At 33.7% G+C, this 25,059-nt stretch overlaps 2 protein-coding genes and 1 non-coding gene across 10 annotated transcripts in view; 1 reads left to right on the top strand and 2 right to left on the bottom strand.

Moving 5' to 3' along the window:
* Positions 1–25,059, bottom strand: part of LOC143345521 (dual specificity calcium/calmodulin-dependent 3',5'-cyclic nucleotide phosphodiesterase 1) — a 441,802-nt gene that overhangs the window by 13,268 nt on the left and 403,475 nt on the right. For 5 of the 8 annotated variants that reach the window (XM_076772741.1, XM_076772739.1, XM_076772740.1 and 2 more), the window contains 9 exons: positions 20,614–20,769; positions 19,682–19,892; positions 19,042–19,155; positions 17,317–17,469; positions 13,974–14,027; positions 8,806–9,055; positions 8,068–8,325; positions 4,547–4,716; positions 212–457 (listed from right to left, as the gene is read on the bottom strand). In XM_076772741.1, coding sequence (XP_076628856.1) covers positions 212–457; positions 4,547–4,716; positions 8,068–8,325; positions 8,806–9,055; positions 13,974–14,027; positions 17,317–17,469; positions 19,042–19,155; positions 19,682–19,892; positions 20,614–20,769 — 1,612 coding nt within the window. The remainder of the gene's footprint in view (positions 1–211; positions 458–4,546; positions 4,717–8,067; positions 8,326–8,805; positions 9,056–13,973; positions 14,028–17,316; positions 17,470–19,041; positions 19,156–19,681; positions 19,893–20,613; positions 20,770–25,059) is intronic. The other 3 variants (XM_076772738.1, XM_076772735.1, XM_076772742.1) reach the window with 3 other exon arrangements.
* Positions 1–25,059, top strand: part of LOC143345523 (alpha-glucosidase-like) — a 123,076-nt gene that overhangs the window by 47,845 nt on the left and 50,172 nt on the right. The gene's annotated exons all lie outside the window — the stretch shown is intronic.
* Positions 18,408–18,479, bottom strand: Trnat-cgu (transfer RNA threonine (anticodon CGU)). The gene has a single exon. It is a non-coding gene; the product is annotated as a tRNA-Thr (tRNA).

Raw genomic sequence — 25,059 nt, 5'->3', positions numbered from 1 at the left:
TGGACCTCTAGTAATGAAACAAACTTGTATTTAGGTTTCACTCTTTTATCCATTTCCTAGAAACATATGCATTTGCATAAACATCCGCGGTCTACTAATAAGTATTCGACATTTAATTAGATTTAGAAAACTTGTCGTGCTGTTGTGCTTATTTAAATTTTGTCAATGTATTCTAATTAATTAATTTGAACGGTTCGAGACAGTGATCTACCTGTGATGAAGATCCCATCTTTTGGCTGGATGCGAGATGTCGCAGCAATGAAGGACGAGACTGACGGCCTTGCTTTTGTCGACACTAGGCTCAGCCAGGCTCAGAATGTTCTTCATATTCTTTAGTTGTTGGAAATGAAAGCTCATGTCAGTTGCAAGAACCATGTCGATGACCAGAGAACGGAATTCCCGGAACTCCTCTCTCGACAGATTTTGCAGTATGTTGCACTCATCCTCCCTCAATATTCTGAAAAAATACCAATCGTGTAGAGTCATACGTGTTACCTCCAATTAACTCGTCAGCTGCAGTAGAGGAAATTATTGTTCTCAGAAGCATAGATTCTCCTGTTCTCTTTTTATTAATGCAAAGGAAACTCGGTTACGGAACGTTGCGCAAAAAATATTGGAAACAGACGTCCATTCATTAATGAAAATTGTCTGATTTTAAATAATTACTCTTTTCGATGTACGTGTATTTAAATTGACGAGCATTTCAGAGAGATGACGAAGTTTTAAATATAATTTAACTTGAAATATATGAAAAATAACTTCATTCGAGATGTAATAATAACTTTGATTTAACGTTTATCAGTACCTAACGGAACAATGATACAAAATGTAACGACGTTTAAACTTTCGTAATATCGTCTTAAATTAATTAAGGACGGAGTTCCATCAAAAAGAAGAAAAATCAACTTTCATCGAGTTACTTTTAATTGAAAGAGACAGATGTTTTAATCAATGCTATAATTTCCTTTTGATGGAATTTATTATGAAATACAGTATCGCCTTTGTGTAGTTTAAAACTTTCTCCAATTTTTTTTGCAGGTGCAACGAAACACATTATTAAAACTTCTGTTTGCACGTAATATAAAAGCAGCTTTATCTCGACAATCTGTCTCGTTTAATAACTCCTCCGCAATACCCTTCCGTGTTATTTAACGGAGAAATAGAAAGATTTCCTAGAAACTAGAAGCGTCTCTTGAAGCGAAAATAGGGAAAATTTGTTCCAGAAGTAATTGAAAGTTCCAACGGGAACTACATTTCTGTGATGTAACATTTTTCTCCGGTGAATCAATACAAGTGCAATACATACTTGTATCTATTTTAACATATTCATGTGCATATTTTTGCATAAATATGTCCTTGATATTGTGCGTATGAAATTTCCATGATTATCGAAAAGTTAGTATGCATTTCCCAAGATATTTTACGCAAATTACTTGCAGTGCATGGATGAAAAATAACAGGCAATTTTATTTTCACAATTTTGATTTTCGAAGCCATGTTTAGACAATACTTTGCATTCATATTTTACACGGTATAATAGTGGCCCGTAGTCAGAATCTGTCGTAAGTTGATTTTTGAATTACATATGTATGGTATACATCCTTAAATGTGAAACTATACAGTACCTAATTATAAGGTTTCTGTAACTATAAGTAAACTAAACTTTAATGTTGTATATTCCTAATAACACTTTCATAGATTAATAATCTAGAATAATCTAGGTCACTCTCGACAATTATAAGTCAATTTCATATCAATTTCACCAACTTGTCAGTAAATGTAAAATGCATGTATATTCGTATACCGAAAAAGTATTTCTTTCAAATCTTCTTTATCGCGAATGGAATGCTAACGTATGTGAATTTTTGTAAGATATGTAGAACGTATTTATTTTAGTGTGTAGTGTGATTCTCTTAACTCGTTCCTTTTCAAATAAAACATTTTCTAAAATACAACTTTTACAGCTGTGTCACGACACTATACACTATTTTTCAACACATTCGCAGCCAGTGTTGTAATTTCACGTGTTTTTAAATATACAGTTGGCTGCCTCTAATCTACTCTTATTTATGATGTTATAAATCAATGGAGTTAACATAATTTCAAGTATAATAAAATAAACATTCGGACGAAGTTAAAATAATTTCAATCCAAAAATAAAACAAATTTATATGCGATTACTTTGTATAAAATTGAAAAAGTTTATAAAACACGTGTCGCGTTGCTTTAGTTTTCAAAATACAACTATTTCGTGCAAAGTAATCACAGGTAAAAAAATATATTTAATAAATTTCGAAAGCTTCTCGAATTTCAATATTCCTATATTCATAAATTTGAAGTTTTTCCTATTCAAATTTGTATCGTATAAGTTTTATCCAGTTTCAACAACAGATGGTTACACGTATGATACTATAGAGCGATTACTTTCTATTTGTATTGCAATATCAGAACCTTGTGACGATTAAGTATTGATTTTTATAAGTTCACGGTGGCTCCCAGTTTTATTTTGCAAATTAAAATTGTTGGCTGCGAAAATTACCTTCAGAATATGTATATTATAGAAAATGGAGCATTTTATTTAAACAACAGAAGTTGACGATGAATCTTCCAAGTGTCTCCGTTTAGAAAAAGGTACATATGCCGCCTAATGACCCTCAAAAATTATGCAACTTTTGTACGTATCAATTCTTCGTGTAATGCATTCACAAGCTTTTCAAGGTGAGCTAAGTATAATTACTCTGTATACATAGATGATTAATGAAATCGAATTTAAAATGATAATTTATAATTCGTATCTTAGTGACATAACTGATGAAAAACCGTTGTCATTGCTTTAAAACATCTGACATACTCTTTTTTGAAGCATCATCGATACCAGGGATCACTATTCGCGCGTCAATGAATCGACGCGTATGAATTGAATCCGAAGGAGAGAAATAAAATAAATACAGGACGGATATGTTTAACCCCAGAGCTAGAGACATTATCCTATACATTCTCTATGACGATAAAATACCTCTCTCGTATAACGTGCGTATCGAAGGCTTCGACATTTAATTCTTGACAGGAATATTGTATCCGCAGCGAAAACTGCGAGCCTCGACTTTGAAGGATTCGCACGCCATCGGTCCAAGTCGAGTACGAAAAGACGTCGCGTAGATTTATGTTTGTCCCCATTTTCGATCGACAACCACGCAACGTGAAACGACGCAATTCACGGATATGTTCGATTTAATTAGATACACGCATGATTTCCGTCGGAGCTAACGCTGGTTTATCACGGCGACGTCTTTCGTTTCAGAATCCATTGATACAGCGATCCACCATTTTTTCATATACGTATGTACATATACACGAAACGTAGCATACGTCGAGTAAACGTTAGTGATATCTCTTTTACATTACATTTACATACATTAAAGCTGCACCTTTACGTGTATACGAATACACATCTAACGTAAATATGTACAATGGCGTTACAAACCCAGAGATCTAACCCACACGGCTACTTAGGTCCGATTTTTCCGGATTCGACGTTCATTCGTTCGATCACTGAACTCAATTTCACCTTTTAACGTTGATGGACATGTTTCTTCCAAGTCTGATTCGAAATATGCTTGGTTCCTTGCTTACGATTTACGTTTGAGTTCAAAACGATTAAACGATTCTCCTTCTAACTTTGTATAGCAATCGCTGTGGCACGAATTCGAAACTGTTGTCTAAACAAGAATACTCAATAAAGTTTTATTCACTTTATTAAAGTTTGAGTTTGTCTATTTGAAATTAAATAGACTCAAATAAAGTTTATTCGTAGAAATTGCGAAAGAAGACACACTTCAGAAGTTTGAATTTGCAATCGAAAATTCCGTAAATATTCGTTTGGATGAAATGATTCGGTCGAGATTCTATGCGTTTCTAAAAATCTTATTTTTGTATACTTTCCTCCGATTCTCGGGCACGTTACTTTCATTGTCAATAGTGTTTATTACTCACGATTATGTTCTCGTATTATAGACTACTAGGTAGAGAATATCGTTTAGTAAATTGAATAGAAACAGCGACGAATCGCGTTTGGAATTTCACTAAAATTTGCAATAGTGAATTTTGTTGGGTGAATCAAGTTGGGGAAATCGAACCTCTGAAAAGAAGCGATTTTTTGGTCGTTTGCCTTGCCAACCAGCCGGTCGAATTTTCGAAGAAGCGAGTGTAAGCTTCTGTCTTCGCGGAAGTCTATTTCTATCAGGCTACAGCGATCCACCATTTTAATACTATTTGAACGTTTTTATTTTAGTGTGTAGATTCAGCTGCTTAAATATTTGCGCGTGTATCTGAATTGTACCCTGTATTTATGAAGCCATATTACCCGTAAACCGTCGGACAATCCATTACCATTTTTTCCAGCTTGAAGGAAATTTGCAAGGGAAAGCCATTTTTGATTAGCAACGATCAAATAGGAACGAAAATTACCGGTAATTGTCGACTCGTTTCAGCGTACGTCATCGTTCGATACGCGCGCCCTTTCGATCGTTCGTGTATGCATACGTACCGGAAGCTCGCGGAGATGTGGTGATTTTCCAGGACAGCACGATCGTTGTAGAGGAGAGCTGTATCGCTGCCGGACATTACGTGGAAATTGTTTGTGGTCCCAGTATGCTCGTAATCGTGAATAATAGCCGCCACCAGAGTGGCGAAAATCTCCAGGTCGGTCAGCCAATTCTACAACAAGCAAACATTCGGCGTTATGCTCGTATAATTTGCGGCGAATGAGCAATTTCCCGAGCAAAGGTGGGCGGTCGCGAAATCGATGAAACCAACGATTTATTTCTGGCTTCCGTTCTCCAAAGGTTTCGTTCGTTTTTGCGAGCTATTTGAACAGCTTGCCCGAAGAGTACAACTGCGAGCGAACTTTTAAACGCGAAACTTACGGGTCGCGGTGTTCGTTTTTTCTTTAAACTAGCACCACTGAAACACTATCGGATGAAGCGTTTCTTTCTTAAGCGTGGATTGCCAGAGTTTGAACGGTCTTCAAGGATATTGTAACGGCCAGAAATGAGGAAAAGTAAGATAATAACTTTATTCGTGAATAAATGCTGGGTTACTCTTTCCTTCTTAGAGAGTAGAGTCCGACGAAGATGTATGAGTAATATACTAATCTCTTGTTGTAGTAAAATATTCATAGAGTGTGTTCTCCAGTGTTATTTTTTTATAAATTTCGTTTCGTCGTTAGTTATTTATGTTTCCGTTGATTACTCGATACGTAATTTATTTAATGAACTTTCGTAAAATTTCCCCACTGAATCTTAATAAATTGTTTTTATCGAGACCATGTTATGCAACAGAGAGTTAAACACAATAATTTAAATTTTGTTTTGCTTTACACGGAAGCTTTTATGTTTCAATTTTTGTATTTACGAAATAAAAGTTCGTCCTCCCGTAAATATTCACAGCAACAAGTTTCGTTAAATATTTATCTGCTATAAATTCTTAATGCAAAACAATAATTTAAAGCTACATTTTACTTCTTTTAGAGTAAGTTTTTCGTACAATCTTTTAGTATAGGAACTCCTTTTTGAGAACAAAGTTGTAATTCTATAGAACATATCGAAACAGGCAAGCATAACTTCGTGGGTGAATTCATTACGTAAGCATAATACAAAATACTGCTACAAAACATTTATCCAACTTCGTTTTGTTTTCGAGGTACAGGTATTTTGTATTGCAATAATACTTGTTGGACTTTTAATTAGTATGATTGCTCTGTGCTGTGTACCATCAACGCTTTATATCATATGTACAAGTTTACCAATAATTTACAAACTTTTCCATAATACTCTACGAATTACTACAGTTTTATTTCCTGAATGAAAACAGTACGCGTGTAATGAAGGAATTTGTAGTACAGTTTTTTGCGAGAGCTTTTATTTGAAGTAATAATGATAAACTACGCAAATGCAGAAACGGTGGATATGCATTCAACACGTTGACTGCCACGTCATGCATATTGTATGACTTTAACGGTTCAGTTAATGCGGCCACATTTTTAGAGATTTAAATCTGCATAACGCTATGTTGGAATCCACGGGTATTTGTAGAAATGAAGACATTGGATTAAAAGTATGAATTAAAAACAAAGTTTAGAGCCATTCACATCAACTGAATCAATTATTGTTATTATCTATCGAATGGCACCAATCGTGACCTGAATAAAATCATAGTTGATTGGACAATGGATGTATCACAGTCTGAAACGTTTAAATTGTTTACTTTAACGTGTTGCAAAATTTCAAAATTTCAAGCAGTTTATTTAGAAATCAATTCACATTTCACATTTGTCATTCCTAACACTAAACCTATCGACGCTTCACGTAAACCCATTTCTATTATGACTGGACAAATGACCAATCTTTCTTTTTTTCTTTTACGAGGCAACGTACTTTTGATTTTTGCATTATACGTATAGAAAGTTGTGTTTTGAAGTTTATTCGTAAGATATCTTCCTGTTTTGTGTTGCATATTTCTTCTTAAAGTACGCGCTTTAAAAAATCTGTACAAAAATATTCCATAATTTTACTCTAAATGTGCATATTTAGTACTTTAACTTCATAAACATAAAATGTCTTTGAGAACGAATTTTGTTTCGAGTCAATACCGTAATTAGTTTCAGAGAAAACAATTATTCACGACAAAATGCTGGCTAGTAATTACGCAAACATCCTGTATACAGATTTAAATTCATTTTCAATTAAATAAACTATTTATAATCCAGTTTTATAGCTCACCAGTCGTACAATCAGTAGGAATTGCTGAAACTTCTTTGGGAGTACAGAGTCAAAGCAAATTACAAAATAAACATAAAAAATAGCATAAATAATAATAGTTTATATGTTTGTCGGGTAGAGGATGAAGCGTCCTTTAAAACGAGTGTTCATTCAAGTCGATAGCGTAATTAGTTTCGGAGATATAGGGCTTTGAAGTTTGTTTAATTTTCATTATTGACATCACGAGGTCAATGAACTCTTCTTGGAAATACTACGGCCTTCGCAAGGTCGTTGATCGTACGTGCTCGTAGTAAATACTACGTCATTGTCGCGACTCACGTGCGAGGGAGAGGTCCGTTCGATGTGTTAAATGCAGACAGAGATAGTCAAAATTAAAAAATTACCTCTGACATAAATTACGATATCTCCAAAGCGAAAAGTTGGATCGACATAAACCAAAAATCATTTCAAAGGTGTAGCTTTGCCGCCGCTAACAATGGTTCAAATATAAATAAAACACTAGTAGCTCCGAAACTGCACGCATGTAAAGTTTAACCATTTTTAATACGCGTTGTTAGACTGTTCTAAGATGATGGACGCTAAAGATTTTCTCCTTTTATCTTTGCTATATATTTCCTATTTATGTCAGAAGCTAACCAGAATTTCATACCAAATTTTGTCCGGTTTTTTACAAAAAAATGTAACAAATAATAAGAATAGAAGTGAATATTTTGAAAATTTATTGTACGTAAACTATATGAAAAGTCGTGAAGTTAAATGATGCTAAAATAACATTGTATGTTAGAAATTCTAAACGAAATTTTAAAAACGGTCATTTGGCCGATCGTGGTAGGTTTAGTGTTAACATCAGTTCACATTTGTATTTGTTGAGAATAAGCATTGCATGCATGTATTTTTAATGGAAATTTGTATCCATTGGTGCAGTCCCCTCCCTTGCGAAGGTCAATACTACCTGAGGAGAACACTCGTTTATTGCACCCCCTGAGCATCTCGTTTTTTCTTTCCGAGCCTCAAGTTCAGTTAGCAGAAAACCGTCGAGCTAAGAACAGCATTTTCGTTTTGTAAAACTACGTTAATTAAATACATACTTAGGCCGAAACACTGTTGTATTTATTTAGCAAAGAAATATTCAACAGTATTCTTTAAATTGTTCGTTATAATAAATTCCAATCTTTTTAACGGGAATACATCTTCAAAGATCTGTTTCCAGCGGACCATTTCGTACAATCCACTCGACGAACTTTGGGGTAGCAAACGCGTAATCTCATTTGTTCAATTGTCAACTTACCATCAGTCCTGTTTGACACAGAATGTAGTGCATAGTCTGTGCGACGTCTGCTGCATGCAGATTGTTGTGGTACGGGTTCCGATGCCTGCAGTAACCCTCCTCAACCCTTCCCAAAAAGCACTCCAATACCGCAGGAGGTACTTTGAATTTGTGGATCATGCCGTATCGGTTGAGTAAATCGTAACCGAGGTACTTCACCGGAGTTCCCATTGCGGCTTCGCTTAACGAAAACACATCGAAGGACCAGTCGTCCAGAGTCTTAAATAAATATGCAAATTTGAGCTCCGTGAGAATCAAATAAAATGTGGTCATTAGGTGAAAACAATCGCGGAAATAATTTAAATAATCTATTTTCGAGTATCTACTGACCGTAAAGAAGTATATAAAAGTTCTACTTGTGATATTACTATTACTCTTATCTGGTTACTAATCGGTTATAAAATATTCCTAACTTCGTAAAAGTAATAATATTCATCGCTAAAAACCCAGAGAATATATTACAAGATTTCTGTTTCTTCTATCGCGAAATTTATTCCATCGTGTAAATGGAGCCCATTTTCGATTAACTTTTCCCCGAAGAACGAGAAGAGAATTCTGTCCGCTGGCGGTGCAATTAGCTGTAAGAGCCAGTGTTTTATATTCTCCGTTCATCAATCATGCGCGTATCAACGGAACTCCATCGCCGGTGCATCAGAAAACTCCAAGTCAGCTTGTCGGATGCACACGCGAATGAACTACCTTGAGTACTTTAACCACTTCCTGGGGGAACTGCATCAACGCGGTGTTGGTGACCCGCCTGTAAATCCGATCGACGAAGATCCCCGCCCTAATGGCGTGCGCGACCGAGCGAAACTTGGGCTTCTCGTCCGCCTTCCGCCTGGTGGTCGCGAGCTGCCTGGTGAAGGTCGAGGCGAGCCATTCGCGGACTTCCGGTGGCACCGCGTCTGGTTGAACCTCCGACAGTTCGTCGTCCTCGTCGGCCAGCCGCCTAAGAATAAATTTCGTTGTTATTCATTCGCGGATCGACCCGGGAACGTGCGCGAACAATCGGATCACGATGGAAATCCCTACCTTCGCTACGCTTTAACGAGAACAGAGTAAGATTCACTCGAGTTCCGTTAATCGACTCTTTATAGTTTGCAACAAATATGACATACACACGCACGCACGCACGCATACATCGTGGATCGCTAGAGGTAATGTACTTTAGTTTTCTTTGAAACGTGAATCAAACGAATCGTGAGTGAAGAAGCTAAATGAGCTATGGCTCACTCGTCGTAGATATCGCTAATCAATTTCGTGGTCCTGGGTTATCACGCCTCGAGATGTTTCGATTCGCGGGGGAGGCTTGTTTTAGGGATGCGTGTGAGGCTGTCGGTGGTCAAATATTTCTCTTCTCTTTTGGGGGCTTTGAGTTGGGGCTCGTGGAGTTGGAACAACATTCTTGTTCTTATCTGGTTTTATTTTGGTTTCGATTGTAACATCGTATACGCGTGTAACCCATTCGGAGAAATTGCGTGACGTTTTTACTGTGCAATATTTGCGCGTGTCGTATGCAATAGAACGTGACCTAATCTCTGATGGATATTTATAAAAGCGAACGAATTAAAGAATCCTATACGATTCTCTATTTTTCTTGCGCTTAATCCAAATTGAAAGTGGTATAGACTAATCGTGTGTCGTATTAAAAAGTAAAAAATAAATTTAGATAGAAACTCTAAATCGTGATAATATTCTGAAATTGCGCTTAAGGTCGAAAGTATAGGATATTTAAGCGTGGGATAGAAATTGATGGTAGAATAAAGAAGAGATGACAGCGGAAGCGATGCAAGCCGACACATTATTTCTGAAAGAGAAACAGCAAATATAATGTTCTATGGAGTATATTGTTAAAATTTTTCTTATGCAATTGTACAATAGAATTTTAATAAATTGTCTAATTATTACGTGTACGTAGTTATTAGATAGAATCAATATTGTCAGTAAATATTTGTAGAAATAGACGATCATGTGTTCACGCATCCATTGCAATAGGAATCTAACCTTGACATATTTATTAATCTTTCCCCCGAATTGAAAGGTTTTCTTCATTGTCAAAATTAATGAACATAATACAGGAATTTGAATGCTTTATTAAACACTATACACATTAATATTTTCGAGATTTTCAATACTTTTAAGTGCAGGTTCTGCAAAGTTCATAAGAAGAATGGTGAAATTTTTCTAAAAACAACAAACGCTGAATGCAGACAGAAACGTTAAGAAAGAAACCTATAGGTTGCTATTGACATTTCAAAATCTATTGTAGCATCTGTTAACTGCAGTATTAATATAGCAAAAAGACAATATTTTGTTCTATTAGTTCTCCTTTTATTTTTAAAATAAAGTTACCTGAAATTTTTTCAATAGTTACAATCGCATTAAAAGTTAGTAAAAGTACTTAATATCAAAGTTATAACTTCAATCTGTTTAAACATTTTATATTTAATAATGGATTCTATATAATTTGATGTAATGCTTTAACGCACTCTAATTATCGTGTAAAAGAAATAATGAGAGTGGAGGAAGTACATTCAGCCACGCTTTCAACTCCATGCGTTGCAGTAATCGATTATCATGAAAAATCAGTCCGGGTTGTTTGAAATATTTCTCGACTTCTTTTCAATCGTTAAGTTGGACGTACAGAATCGCAAAGAAAATCTCGGATGACGTAACATTTCCGAAAGTAAAGCACGATCGCATTGAACGACTGTTAATACGTTACTGCTTTGAGAAAGAAGAAGTAATCTTTCTGAATTCAGCGTTTCATTTTTTAGAGTGCCGAGTTCAATTACTTTTGCATCCAATCAATAAAAATGTTTATATACTGGACAAATACAAGTGCTGTTGTTGGTGATTGAAGACAATGAAACGACAATAATTTCCTTGTTGTGTTCATGAAAATTGGACTACCGAGCGCTTGTATACTTTTCGCTGTTTCCACGCGAAACACAGTGTGTAAAATCGTCAATATTGGTAATATAATGGAATATTATGATGTTAACTTCTTATAGTGATTAGTGGGGAATTATACTGAACGTTTCGACAAATAAAAGCTATTATTGTCGAATCGCAGGCGCAATCAACTGGAACATACATGCACACACGATTTGGTACCGACAAATAATTAGAAATAAATCATACTTTTGATACAAAGTGTATTTATGAGTGTATTTACAGTACAATAAAGGATCTTCATTTAATATTGAATGATCTTTCATGCAGTATATGAAACGTTTAATTTGATTTTAGAAAGGTAATGCGAGATTATTTATTTTATATATTTGAACTATTTTTAATCATGAAATTGTACTGATATTTGACATTTAATAATAAATCTATTTATTCAAGATTTATTATTATACGAGTTCACGTACAGTTTGTGAATCATAAAAATAAATTTTTGCGGAAGCAAATCTTCGCACAAAAAATGTTCTACATTTTATTTTATATTAAATTATACTATGATTTCCGACATACTTTATACACTCGATTCATTTTTTACACGATAGAGAAATTAGAATTTGTTCCATTACTTTCAGAAACTATTTAGGAAGTAAATCAAAATAATATATTTATAAAGAGTAACATTTCAAAAAATCGTTTCAAAGAAATAAATTTTCAATATATTAATGGATTTAATTGTACTAAGTAAACACAAAATTCATATTTTAAAACAGTTTATAAATTTATTGGCTCGATTTATTGCAGAAAATTTCAACAGAATCAAAGGCAGATGATAATATATCAGAAATTGTTTTGCAATCATGATTCGTGATTTATTTCTTGTTAAAAATGCTGTTTAAGATATTTAAATATTTATTTTAATGACGAGCGTCATTTGCAAATACTAATTTATCTATTTCATGCGTATAATATTCTACTTTATGATTACAGATTTACCACCATGTTTGTTAATGGTTGTAAGTGTTACGAATTTAATGTTTATTTCTTTCTTTTGTATACTTTCGAGCTCTCGCCAATAAAAATAATATTATTTCATTATTCAGTTTCCTTTCGTATGTATTCTATTATCAGCTGAAGTCTTTTTTACTACTTGCTGAATTAATACATATCTTCCTCCTGGTAACTCAAATTAAGACTAAGTAAACTGATATTTGATGATGATATTTTTCATAAATTTGTAAGATAAAAATATGGGCATTTTAAAGAATAATTTAGTAAAAAATCATGTGACTATAGAGAGAGGAGAAAGATATATGTTTTACCAGAATAACGATCCAAAGCACAATGCAAGAATTATGCAAGTAGTTTTACTACATCGTTTATCGAAAGCATATGTGACAAATCCGACCAAAACATGTGTATGGAAAACTGTCACAAATTCAAAATAAAAATTAAAAACAATGGTTTACAGAAAATTGCTGATGTATTAACGTTGCATATTAGATAACAAGGTATTAAAATTCGTGGTTGGTAAATAATAAAAACTATCATTTTAATTTTACGATCTGTATAATGTCTGTATATTTTTGTATTATTTAGAGAACAGTATATAATGCATAAAAAGTTTTCAAATTTTTGTTAATTAGAGAATATAACGTAATCTATCACAATGCATCAGTTTTTTTATTATATATTTATTTCAAATATGGCATGCTAATATTAAAACTACACTGGTGTTCGAACATGTTTGTGTTCGACGATTGTATGTACAATAGACAGTGTCAAAACAATCGATTTTTAAAGAACTGTATTGAAGCAAAAAATTCACGTAGAAAAATAGAACCTTCTTTTTCTGGGATGTGTTATATGTAGCGATTATATCCAGAAATTTTTTAACAAATTTCTGTTCTTGTCAATAGGGGGAACAATTTTTAAAGATTTTGGTATTTCCGATTCTCAAAGGATATTTTTCATAATTGCAATAATATAGTTTCGAAATGTTTTCTTTTTCAATAAATATCAAACAGTAAAACTGTTGATACAATATAATATTGAGTATTATATTAATACTGTATGTGCTTTAGTATTGAAATTTTGTAAGAGTAATGACAATTATTTGTTGGTAAAAGATTGAATAGTTATGAAATAGCAACGATTTAGAATTTGAAGAAAAAAAATTACCCTATTTTTAAAAAACGTTGAGGAACGTGGAAAAAGGTAGTACAGAACGGCCAAAAATGACAACTGCCAAAAATGCGTGACTTAACCGTATAAATACCTACAATTCAAATTTTATTCGTGTATTTTCAAAATTCAATTTGTGTTATCATAACCAGTGAAGTGCAAAGGGTTAAGTATTTTAAATACTTATCTTACAATTAGTTTCCAATAAAATCCTATTTTTCTAATAAATATACTAAAGTATACCCAATATTGAAAGCAATATAACATGTTGATTCGTAAATGTTTAAAAGTTATGTTTATATGGTGTTCTATCGTCGCAGAGTGTAACAATATGTATCAATAAATCGCTCGTAATTTGATCTCGAGGAGCAAAGAAAGAGAAATTCAGGAATTCCCGAATCTCGAAGCACACAAAGTTCTGAGAAAGCATAATCGTTGGTTATATAGAAAAGATGTAAAATGAGAATCGAGTGTATAATAGCCATCTATCGTAAGTAATTTCAATTTGACATTAGGCACCATCGAAAGTACTCCAATAAACCAAATTCGTTGCTCGATCATCGTTGAAAAATCCAATGTTTCCCGGTTCGATAAACAATCTCGCGTTGCCCACCGATGCGAGAATCGATCTGAAAACAAGATCGTCCCATCGAGACGCGTCTCGAACGGCAGCGAGATGAAACAAAACGTGAAATACAGTGTGTCGTCGCGATGCACGAAGGTGAACGTGAACATGAATGAAATTCGCGCATTGTTATTCAAACAGTTGAACGAACCTACGGCGTACACCCTGACGACAAGTAGCGGCTGACTCCACACGCTCCGCATCTCTATAATCCCAAACATCAAGAAAAACGTGTGGTCACATTAAGGATAGGTCACATCCATGGAGCCGTGTCTAAAGCAAGAAACGTCCGTCTGCGTGTTCGAAGTCCACAGGTGACTCGAATACGACGAGCAGAAACGAAGAAGAAAAAGGAAAAAGAAAAAGGAACTGATGCAAGAGAGAGAAAGAGAGAGAGTTTTCGCGTTATTCGAGTCACCGTTTCGCTAGAGTTCTCTTGTGGTGTCGCGAATCGACGACGAGTGGTTATCGAGACCGTACAGAGGGATGTTCGAGCATTCCATGTAACACCTCGTCTCGAGACACGTGACTTTTCAGTGCACATCCTATACGCATGCACTTTGTTCATAGACGGACGCAGGAAACACACAGAGAAGGAGGAAGTTTCAGCTTTTAAACTCGTAAACAGGCAGTCATCCAGGAAGAGAGCAGGTTACACCTAGAAAGATCTAAAAAGAGACTAGAAAAGGGGTAGAGACAGGCCAGGCAGGTTAAGATAGTCAAGATAGTCATCATGCTGTGTCTGGATGTATTTGGCACGCAATAAACGGTCATCATTTGTATCGATTGTCCCGTAATTTTTCGTTTCTCTTACTACCATACGTTCGTTCGATTTCTAAAAGCTTTCATCTACTCGCGAGGGATGCTAGTTGCGTTGGATTTTGTATGTATTGTTTATTCGTGATATTTGTCTTCTGATTTTATTCGAATTAAATTTTTATACCAGATAGCAGACTCTGATGTTATCTAATTGACGATTAATTATCCTCAGCTGTCTTACTTGTCGTCCCTTACGATTCTGGTTATTGGTATGCAAAGTTTTGTATGTAATCCTAAATTTATTAATAACAATCGTGCACTCTAATCGTGTGCAAGTTAGTAGAGAGAAAGGATGACAATAGGTACTCGAAGGTACTATAGAGTTCACTAACGATCGATACACTGTGTACTACGAGACATTAATTCCTGTGCACAAGATCTACGCTACCTACATTTTTGGTTTGGGGTAAAACTACAGTATTGACAAGAAGAAAACGTAATGTAGCGTTACGACAAATTATAACCTAAATCTACATCGACGCCGAGAGAGCGAAATTGCGATTCCGATGGAATCATTGACTAACACAACTTGCTATTTATTATTTTTACGTTTTTAAGTACTTGATTTTATTCGAATAGAAGCAACATTCCCAAAACGTGACCAAGTGTCTTATTTTAATTAAGAAGGTTTGATGTTCTTTGAAAAACTGTTTTCTAAATCTGATAATTATATTTGTGACATAAAAACAATACATAAATTTTTATTTTACCAATTTTATTTCGAAATAACAACCTTAATTGTTTAAGAAAGTCAAAATTAGTTTCCTTAAAGAATCGTTGATAAAATAGAAGCTTAAAAATACTGTATTCGTGTTAAACCTGACGATTAATGAACGCGATTTATTTTACTTAAGGAGTTATAGTAATTATAACATTGACTATTGAAATACTAGCGTTGATGAAACATAATTTACATTATTTTATATGCCTAACGAATTACTGTTCTCGTTTGCGCTGAGAATACCGAAAATTGATTGAGTTTCGACCAAGTTTCGAAGAATTTGTTTCACTGTGCAATATTACGAAAATGTCTTGCAAACTGATCTGCTAAAAAGTGCAGTGAGACAACCAATATCGTAGAAAATAATGTTTTATCTAGCAAAAACGATTAGGGATAATTGAAAAAACAAATTTGACGAATATATACTGTAAATGTATCTGTATTTAATGTTTAGTAATATTGAAAGAAATGAACCTTTTTAAATAAAAGAAATATAAAGGCCTATTATAAAGTTATTATAATTTAGTCTGGAAAACGTCTTACAACTAAAATCCAAATGAAAAATATTACATTTCTTTCTATTCGTAATAATTACTTCTTTCCAAAAATTAAATTTTTTAACCAAATATTTTCTTTTATTCTTATTTTATTATTATGATAATTATACTTCTATACAAATCTCTTCGTACTGTTTTTGGATTAACAAGTTTTCTTAAGTTTACGAGTACTAAATTTCGAATTTTAGTATCCATCTTGTTTGGAGTTGTTTCTGACTAATTTGTTATCCTATTTTTTTCTTCATAAAATTTTGTAATATATTAACCCTTTTATCAATAACTGGGTACCTAGATACCCATTTCGAATTTTCACTTGAAAATGTGGTATGTTCTTGTTAAAAAATCGCAAAACTCATTTGTTAGATAATTCTATACTAATTTACGTTTATAGACTAAAAACACATGCACAGAGCTTTCGGTACGAAGATTTCAAGATTATTTATACACTTGTTCACTGAGTACTGGGGTACGCCAATGGGTATTGAAAGATAATAAAAACTCTTTGTCCCAAGTGTAATATTTCTCCATTCGTAAACCAATAACCTTAAAAATTTATTAGTAAGACATATTATCATGGATATATCAATGACTTTCAAAATGGCGGTGAAGTAACGCCTGTATTACAAATTAATTCCGAATTATGTATAAATTTCGTCAACAATTGTTATTTATTGCTCAAATCTTATATACCTGCACTTGGTAGATTGTAAAAAAAATCGTTGTCATAGACTTAATTTACCCAAACCGAAACGTTTCTGAAGGAAAAATTAATTATATTAATATAAGTATTAAACAGTCAATAGCTTTTACCATATACAAAATTTTTTATAACAATTTGTCGCTCCTCTAACGTTGTTTGTTTCATTTTTAGTATTTCTCACGTTTACTAACGAGCTAAAGCAATGCAATCTTCTTTTGCTAAACATTTTTCTCGTATTTAGAACGATTCCTTTCTTTCGATATTACACCACGATAAATTATACATTTATAATATACATATATTCGTCATATTTTTCTTCTAAACCATCCCTGATCGTTTCCACTGGACGAAACATATTTTCATACGGGATGCATGATTTTGGCTGCGATCCATTGTACATCGACGTCCTTTACGCCGTCCAAGTTTACCATTCGCTCTCCCCCGTCGATGTGTTCATTTATTTTTCATCATAAAACCCGTCGAACCTCTTCGAAACCCTCCGGTCGAGGGTTCACGAGGGAAGGTTCGATTCCCTGGTAATGATCGAGCAAACGACGCATGATCGTGAGCCTGACGGAGACAATGATCGAGAGAAGATGTCGATATGGGACGAACGTGGTGGATCGGGGTGTCTGGGCTGGGGTTTTCAGGTCGGGTGAATAGTCGCGTGAGGTCGGAAATGTGAATATTTCGCAACCTTGCCCATACGGGGGTGCGAAGCTTCCGTTTCTGGGTTACCACCGCGTGGCCCTGTGGTCCATCCGAGTCCAAGGCGCTTCCAAGGGATGCAGATGATAGGCCCGCACCCCTACGCGATGACCGAGAGCACTCAACCCCGCCTGAATTCACCCTGCGGTACTGCTTGTTAGTGCACGTGTCAAGTAGAGAACAGAACAGTAGAATATTACAGTTTTCCATATCATTATCATTAGCATTATTGCGCCAACGTGGAACGGGGCTCACTCGGCGCGATCGGTCGCTGCGTCCCTGTATTTGGCAAATAATTATTCGAAGCATTTGCAAATCTTGAACGGTTCTGGAAGCAGTGCTTAAATTAAGTAGCATTAAATAAGTCGAGTAGGCGTTCTGCATTCTATTCAGACTCGAGCAGATGTCCTGTCCGTTAGAAAGATGCTGGAAGGTACTGATAAGAAATAAACAAAAATATATTGCACGTTTATTACCGGTTCAACGAAAGATATACGTTATGAACGTCGGAAGGCACGATAACAACTGTATTTTTAAAAGTTTAATGAAATTAGTATAAATGAATTAATTTATAATTTGACGTTGTGGTAATCGTAGAATACGTGGACGAAAATTCTATTTGACAAGAAATAAATATCTTTGTAAATATTTCGAGGTTTCTGTTTAGATCGTGGTAAAAAGTAATTTCGAACGGGAATAAATTTTTTATTAACACGATCAACGTTACCATGCTGGGGCTTTAACAATTTTGACGTTACGAAATTCAGAATATATTAATCTATTCTTTGTCTCATCATAGTACAGTGATTTTGTAAAGTATTTAGATAATTTGTATTTTTATTTTCTGTTTTTACGAAATATGTATTGGTTTGTGAATTAATGTCGATTGCAGAAGAAACGATTGTTAATAATTCAGAGCATTGTAAGTGACGGTAGTCGTATAACATACAAAATGTATCATGCAGTGGTATTTCAAATAATTGTTAAAATAATTGCTGAAACGTATAAAATCTTTGATATTGAATGTTATTTAAGATATCTAACGGTATTCGAAGAGAAAAAAACGAAAAAAAATTAAATTGCCTCCTGTGAGGATTGAACTCACGACCCCTGGTTTACGAGACCAGTGCTCTACCACTGAGCTAAAGAGGCGCTCTTGGGACCTTATTCTCCGAAATTAAGGTCATGGTAAAATTCAAAATTCCCTTCGAAATAGTTCATGTAAATACTCATTTTTATGTTTTAACGCGATAAATGCATTAAAAAAAATAACGAACTTTCACGAAAAGTTAGATAAATGGAAATTTACGTCTCTTGATATTTTTCTGTGTTTCCAAGAGTCGTGAGCCCTGTGCGATACAATTATTAATATAATTCGTTACTTACTTAGTGAACAATAATAATAACAATAATATTAGTGAATAATATATCCTTTTATGCTTAACAATTTTTTCAAGAGAAAGTAATACCAGGCTTATCGATTAATGAGGTTTCAGTTTATAATTTATCTGCGCTTAACAATAGGTAAAACCTAAAACATTCGGTTAAAAATTTGTACAACGTGTAATATTTAAATATCTTCTCATAGGGGTTGCGTGTCTGGTAATAAAGTAGTAAATCAGCTCTCTGCGCGTGACTATAATAAAACAACTCACACAATATTATTTAAAACGCCAGAAAGTCAGTGTTAATTGTCATTTTGAGTAGAACTTACTTGGTTTCGTCGAGGAAGACTGCTTCGAGGACGCGTGCTGCATAGTATAAGTTTCGTTGGAGTAATTCTGCCGATATTTCGCCATGCTGAAGCTGCCTCAATAGACATCTCAGTCTGTAACAGTAATCGTTATTTTCTATAGCTTTGCTTTAAAAAAAAGTTAGAACGCTTTCTACGAACAGGAACATAAAATTACCGAGTGTTTAAAATTTGTGTAAATGAGTGTGACGTATGCGTCATATGCAAATGTGATTAAATTTCATTTAGTTTAATTTATGAACGAATAAATGAAGACAAAATAATATCCAATAAAACTTTATTTTAATAATGAACATACTGATAATAATAATCTAACGATTAAACATTAATGTTCTACAAGATATGTTTTTGATCATTTTGAAGTATTCGAATATTTTATATATGCAACACATATATTTGTATAGTCATTATTATTGCATGTCGTATTGTTTTGTTCGCGAATGGTTGGATTCATGTTATCTATAGACTTTACGAAGGTGAAAGCCGTTAATAATTTTGTCTTGTGAATAAGGGTCGCGAATGGAAAAAGTTTTAGAAGCGCCGCTTCAAGGGTTGAAACATTAATATAAGTAAGTTATGAAGGATTTAACGAGATTCCTACCTGAGAGCAGCTTTGTCGCAAGCATCGGGGGTGTCAACGGCAGGAAGCGAGTCTGTCGTCAAATCGACATTATCAAGGATCTCGTCGAGATCCACGGACTGGCTTGATGAAAGAGTGTCGGGACTGTGTGGTGGCGGAGAACTTTCGAAACTTCCGCCGATACTTTTATTTTTGCCAGAGCTTCGTCGTACTATCGTTAGCGTGCCTTGTTCTGAAACACAAACAAGGCCGGAACATTTATTTAGTTTTAGATCGTATTTTGTTTCGATACGCAAAACAAATAACGAACACTGAATGTTTACACCCGTGGTATAGAGTAACCACTTTTTTTCCTAGGGCAAATGAAATAAAATAATATTTTCTCCTGGTTAAATATTGGATCTGGTCGGGTGTAAAACAATATATTTTTATTTAATATAATATCAAATATCCTCGAAAAAGTATAAAAAGTATTTGAGTCTCGTAACTGGGTCATATTATGGCATTATTTTAAACAAAAACAGTAAAATAACCTGACAGAAAATTTTATATCATTTAATGACTTTTACTAGTCACCGATGAACTTGTAAAATACTATTGAACTTTTTTTAAATGATAGTTATTAATTTTTTGTTTATATAAATCGATTTCTTCGGTCTCATCAAAAACATAATGCTTTGGGAGAGATTAATTGTATTTCTTAATATTACAATGCTATCTAAGATATAATTTTAGAAATTTGTCTAATTTGGTAGATATTCTTTCAATATTAAAGAATCGAAAAGTATGATATATGTTTTAATAGTAATTTAGTGAAATATTAAGTTTTTAATTAATATTAATTAATTTCAGTCTGACGATCAAGAAATGGAGATGGACATTTATTATTAACATGCATTAATTTACCAGGAGGCATATCAAAATTCAACGTTTATAATAATTGTATCACTTACTCGGTAACTGGCCATTCCGACCGGGCGAGGAAGGATTGTGGGGTAGAGACGATGTTGTACCAGTGCAGCTCGTAGGTGCATTAACGTTCGGAGATGCACCGGGCGAGGACACTGCAATATCGTCTCTTGTGACTCTTCGATCCGGCGGAGATGCAACTGCAACCGAAAAGAAAAGTTTACTACTGTAATCCACAAATATATAAAAACTAAAGCAATCGAAATACTTCTTAATATTTGCATTACTAATTTGAATACTTGTTTAATATTTAATATTTGAGCAAATGATTATTAACGTATAATAATAAATTTGAATTTCATGTTCGAGAAACAAATTAAAATTTAGTGCTTAATCTTTTTTTCAATATAAACTTGAAGCACTGTGTATCGAAAATTGGATCGAGGACATATAATTATTTGTAACAGTATTTTATTTTAACAATTGTAAGACAATATAGTCATTTATAATAATAATGTCAAGAATTTCAGGATTTAGATTTTACTTGATCCAGAACCGCGTTAAAAATGTTTTCGTCAAAAGCAGTACATTCTATTAAATTTAATCTAGATGATGCATTAAGGTACTTTGCCAGTGCATTACATTCCTTCCTTTTAAACGAAAAGTGTATTCGCGTACGAGCGAAGGAAATGTGAAGCAAAAATTACGTTTTAACGAAACGAATTATAATAGAAACCGTTGTAAATATTTACGAGCGTTTAAACTTTGATTGCCAGAATTATAGTAGAAGCCGTTAAAAAAAAGTCGGTCAGGATTATAATTGATGAGAATATTTCCGAACCAATAAGCGGCAGTTAATTATACCTAAGCATAATTCAAAGCACTTCTCGGAGGGGCAAGCGACACGATAATCACTCTAATTGATTGATCAAACGACAAACGTGAAAACAACAGGTTCGTGCAGAGGAAGGACGCTGAAAGAGCTATCGATTTGCGGAATATGTCTGTGGATTACAAATTAGGCCTGCAGTTCAATCAATTGTGCTCGAAATACAACGCTGTGTCATTGAATTGCATCACTAACCAGAAGTTATGGTTCTATGTCGAGACCATTGATAGAAATGAAAATATTATGCGTGAGAGTAGCATATATCTTCGTACTGGCGTGTGCTCTAATAATAACAGATTTTATACAACTTTAAACTATCATAAATGGAAAGAAGTGTACACAATTTGAATGAATGTTACATCGTTATAATATGTATCGTTGTGAATATCTAGAAACATGTAACTTACGACACATGATTTACGATCGTAAGGTCATCATGAATATTAGCCATTTCAATTCTCAAATTACTTTAATATTTAAGTATAGCGTGAGTTTCTTCCATAAAATTGTACCAAAAGGTACATGCCGTCTCTTGTCCCCTTTATCGACCACGACATTTCTGAACTTTTCTAATAAATATTCATATTCCACTCTATTTCGTTATTGTCTTTTTTTCTAGTAATTTGAATATGCTATTTTACAGTTCAATATGTTCCAACGTTAATTACGACAGCTTAAAAAATCTGTTTCTGTGAAATATCATTTTATGTTTAATTGAAATTATTAATTCATTTCATAATAAATCGAATGACGAAATAAACTATTTTTCCTTTTTGTTTGTAACTGTTTTACTCAATTTCTCGTAGGAAAAAATATAAATGAATAGTCGATATACATAGGGAGGCGTGGCTACTAACGAGGATAATTATCTTCCTCATTATCTCATCCGTTTCGATTACCAACGTCTGTGTAATACGATATTGCAATTCTCCAACTTGTATTTAAGGATGCAAAATATATTTATGCCCCAAAGTGTGATCATTCTAAGTTTTAAGCCGTTACTTTGCGCCATCAAGGAAATGAAAATCTAGGACCATCTATAATCAACTTTGAGTGCAACGATTTTATGCTTATATCACTATAAAACTAATCAATCTAAGTGTTATCGTTTCGAAAGGACTTTAAACACGGTTATAACATGATTACTGCTTCAAATTAACCATAATTATTCTCACGAACTCTTATTACTTTAAAGCAATCTCCTTCGTTGTGTTTAATGAAATTTTAAAGCAAACAGAACAAATGAAAATAACTCTGAAGATTTGTGTAAGGGAGTAATGTATAATGTATAATGTATAATGTCGTGTATCATAAAAATGAAGCTGTTTGATGCATCAAAAAATTTTAATGGAGTAATATTCGCGAGAACAAATATACATTAGTTTATTTGTTTTTACTCAAGAATAGATGTAATAGTATTTTGTACTAAAAAATGCAGTACAAGTAAATGTTGATTGTTTTTCTACAAATGAAAAGTTAATTTAGCAATTGCGGGAAACTCGATACTCCAAGTACGACGTAATCTTCATCGATTAAATTTTTCTATAGCACATGACGCAGGACTCCCATTTCAATTTGCATCTCATGCAAGTTTATAAATCACCTTCAATCGAGAACCTCTTCAATGGAGATACGTATTCGTAGATTGGAATTTCATGCAACGTGATTCTCCTTGGATCGAAGTTTTTTAAGCTGCATGGAAAATCAGATTTATATCTGAAAGATGTCCTCGCGAAAAGTTTTCGCGTGTTCCGGGCTAGGCAATAAGCTCAGTTAATGAAACTTTTACGTGAAAATTTGAAATTCGATCGAGGAAACGCGTCTCCACGTGTTTGCTACGATAGAATATGTTTTTCACGTAGATTCAGTGGAATTTTCATTATTCGAATTAAGGGGGTCTTCTACTGTAAAACGCGTCTTTTTATGTTCTCTTTGGTATTTTTTATAAAAAAAACTATGCAAGTTCTTGCATCGGCGTTTCGCATATATATTTATTACTATTTCAGTAATATTTACAAATTTTTACAACGAGAAATAGTCAAAATTAGTGAGAGTACAGAGTTCTAAGGATTTCTATGATTTCAGCCATTCTGTTTGTCTAATTGTAAGTCAAAAAAATGAAAAGAATTGATAATTCAAAAAATGGCAGCATTTTGAAGTTTAAATATCGATTTTTCTCTTATTTTTAATTTCAGCAGGCTAAACAAAAAAACAATAGAAAGAATAATCTAAACACCATAGAAAGAAGATATCATGGAAGCCAATTCAGAAAAGATAGTTTTGAGAAAATCGTATCTAAACTTGTTTATTATTATGTAAATAATTATAATGTATGAATAATAAAAATCATAAATAAAGAAAGGTACGTTAACTTCAATAATGAAAAAAATAAAAATGAATTTAAAATATGATATGAAACATATACAAAGATGTAATACGACTATGGAATAATTTAACATCGTTTTGTTTTATAGTAACTGTCAAGTTACTTTACAATCTATGGTAGTTCGAAGAATGTTGGAATTGATAAGACTAATAACAAATTTCAAATATAATATATGCTTCTCGTTAATATTTGGTTGGTCGATCTTGTAAAGAATAACAAAATTTACGATGCAAATTTTCATTTTCCAAAAAAAATATTTTTTCCGCCTTTTAAAAGTCGTCATTTACAACATGTCATCGTTCAATTAAAAATACTTAACATTATTGATTTTACATTACAGTAAGAGCAAACTGCTTATTTGCTTGTTCCCTGTCTCCTTCACTGGCGACTACACAATTGTATTTCAGAGGCGATAACAGGTATCATTTAATTGTTTCGCTCGTAACTATTAAGACAAATCGCTTTTCGATTAGAACCAAGGCGTATTGTCTAGAATCGCGCAATAATTCTCCCTGAAACGGGGTCTCTAATAAATTTGCAAAGTTCAGCGTACAGCACCGTACGTTTGAATTACGTGATTCATGGCTACCGATACGGAACTGAAACGGTTCAATTAAGTCGTGTCGACGAATTGTGGTGGTACACGAATTTCCATCCGATACAGCATGTGTAATGAAAATACAATGACGCAATGTTACGCGATACTGATTATGTATTCTCATTTATGGAACACCGTGTGCTCCCGTTTGAAGCGTCGATTTCGAACTGCGAGTGTCTGTTGCGTTGGTAGTTGATAGTGTTCACGACCGAGTGTACGGAACTGTCGAGTCTCTAACAGCTCGTTCACACGATATGGTTTTTAAATCGATTCGGTCATTTTATCTCAGCTTTCAAACACAGGAATTAATCGATTCTCTATGGCGTGTACAAGCTTTTACATTCACGCTGCGATAAATCGGTAATTCGATGAATCTATTGTTTTATCGTCTTGTGTAATAACACGTACATTTTAGATTGATATAATGTTCGGTATTGCCAATCAACGTAATGTTAACCGTATTATGTAAATTTTATAATAACAAAATTATACCAAAAGTAAAAAAATATAATTGCAGTATCGATGGTACAAACCAAAAATAAATCGAAAATAGCTAATTAAATTTTTTCATTTGAGGCTTCGTTTTCGAAAAAATAATGAGGAATGAAATCACGGAA

Source organism: Colletes latitarsis, chromosome 9, assembly GCF_051014445.1.
Source record: "Colletes latitarsis isolate SP2378_abdomen chromosome 9, iyColLati1, whole genome shotgun sequence".
In the NCBI taxonomy this organism is placed as follows: Eukaryota; Metazoa; Arthropoda; class Insecta; order Hymenoptera; family Colletidae; genus Colletes; species Colletes latitarsis.
Note: the sequence above shows the minus strand (reverse complement) of the source record. Positions and strands in the feature narration are given on the sequence as shown.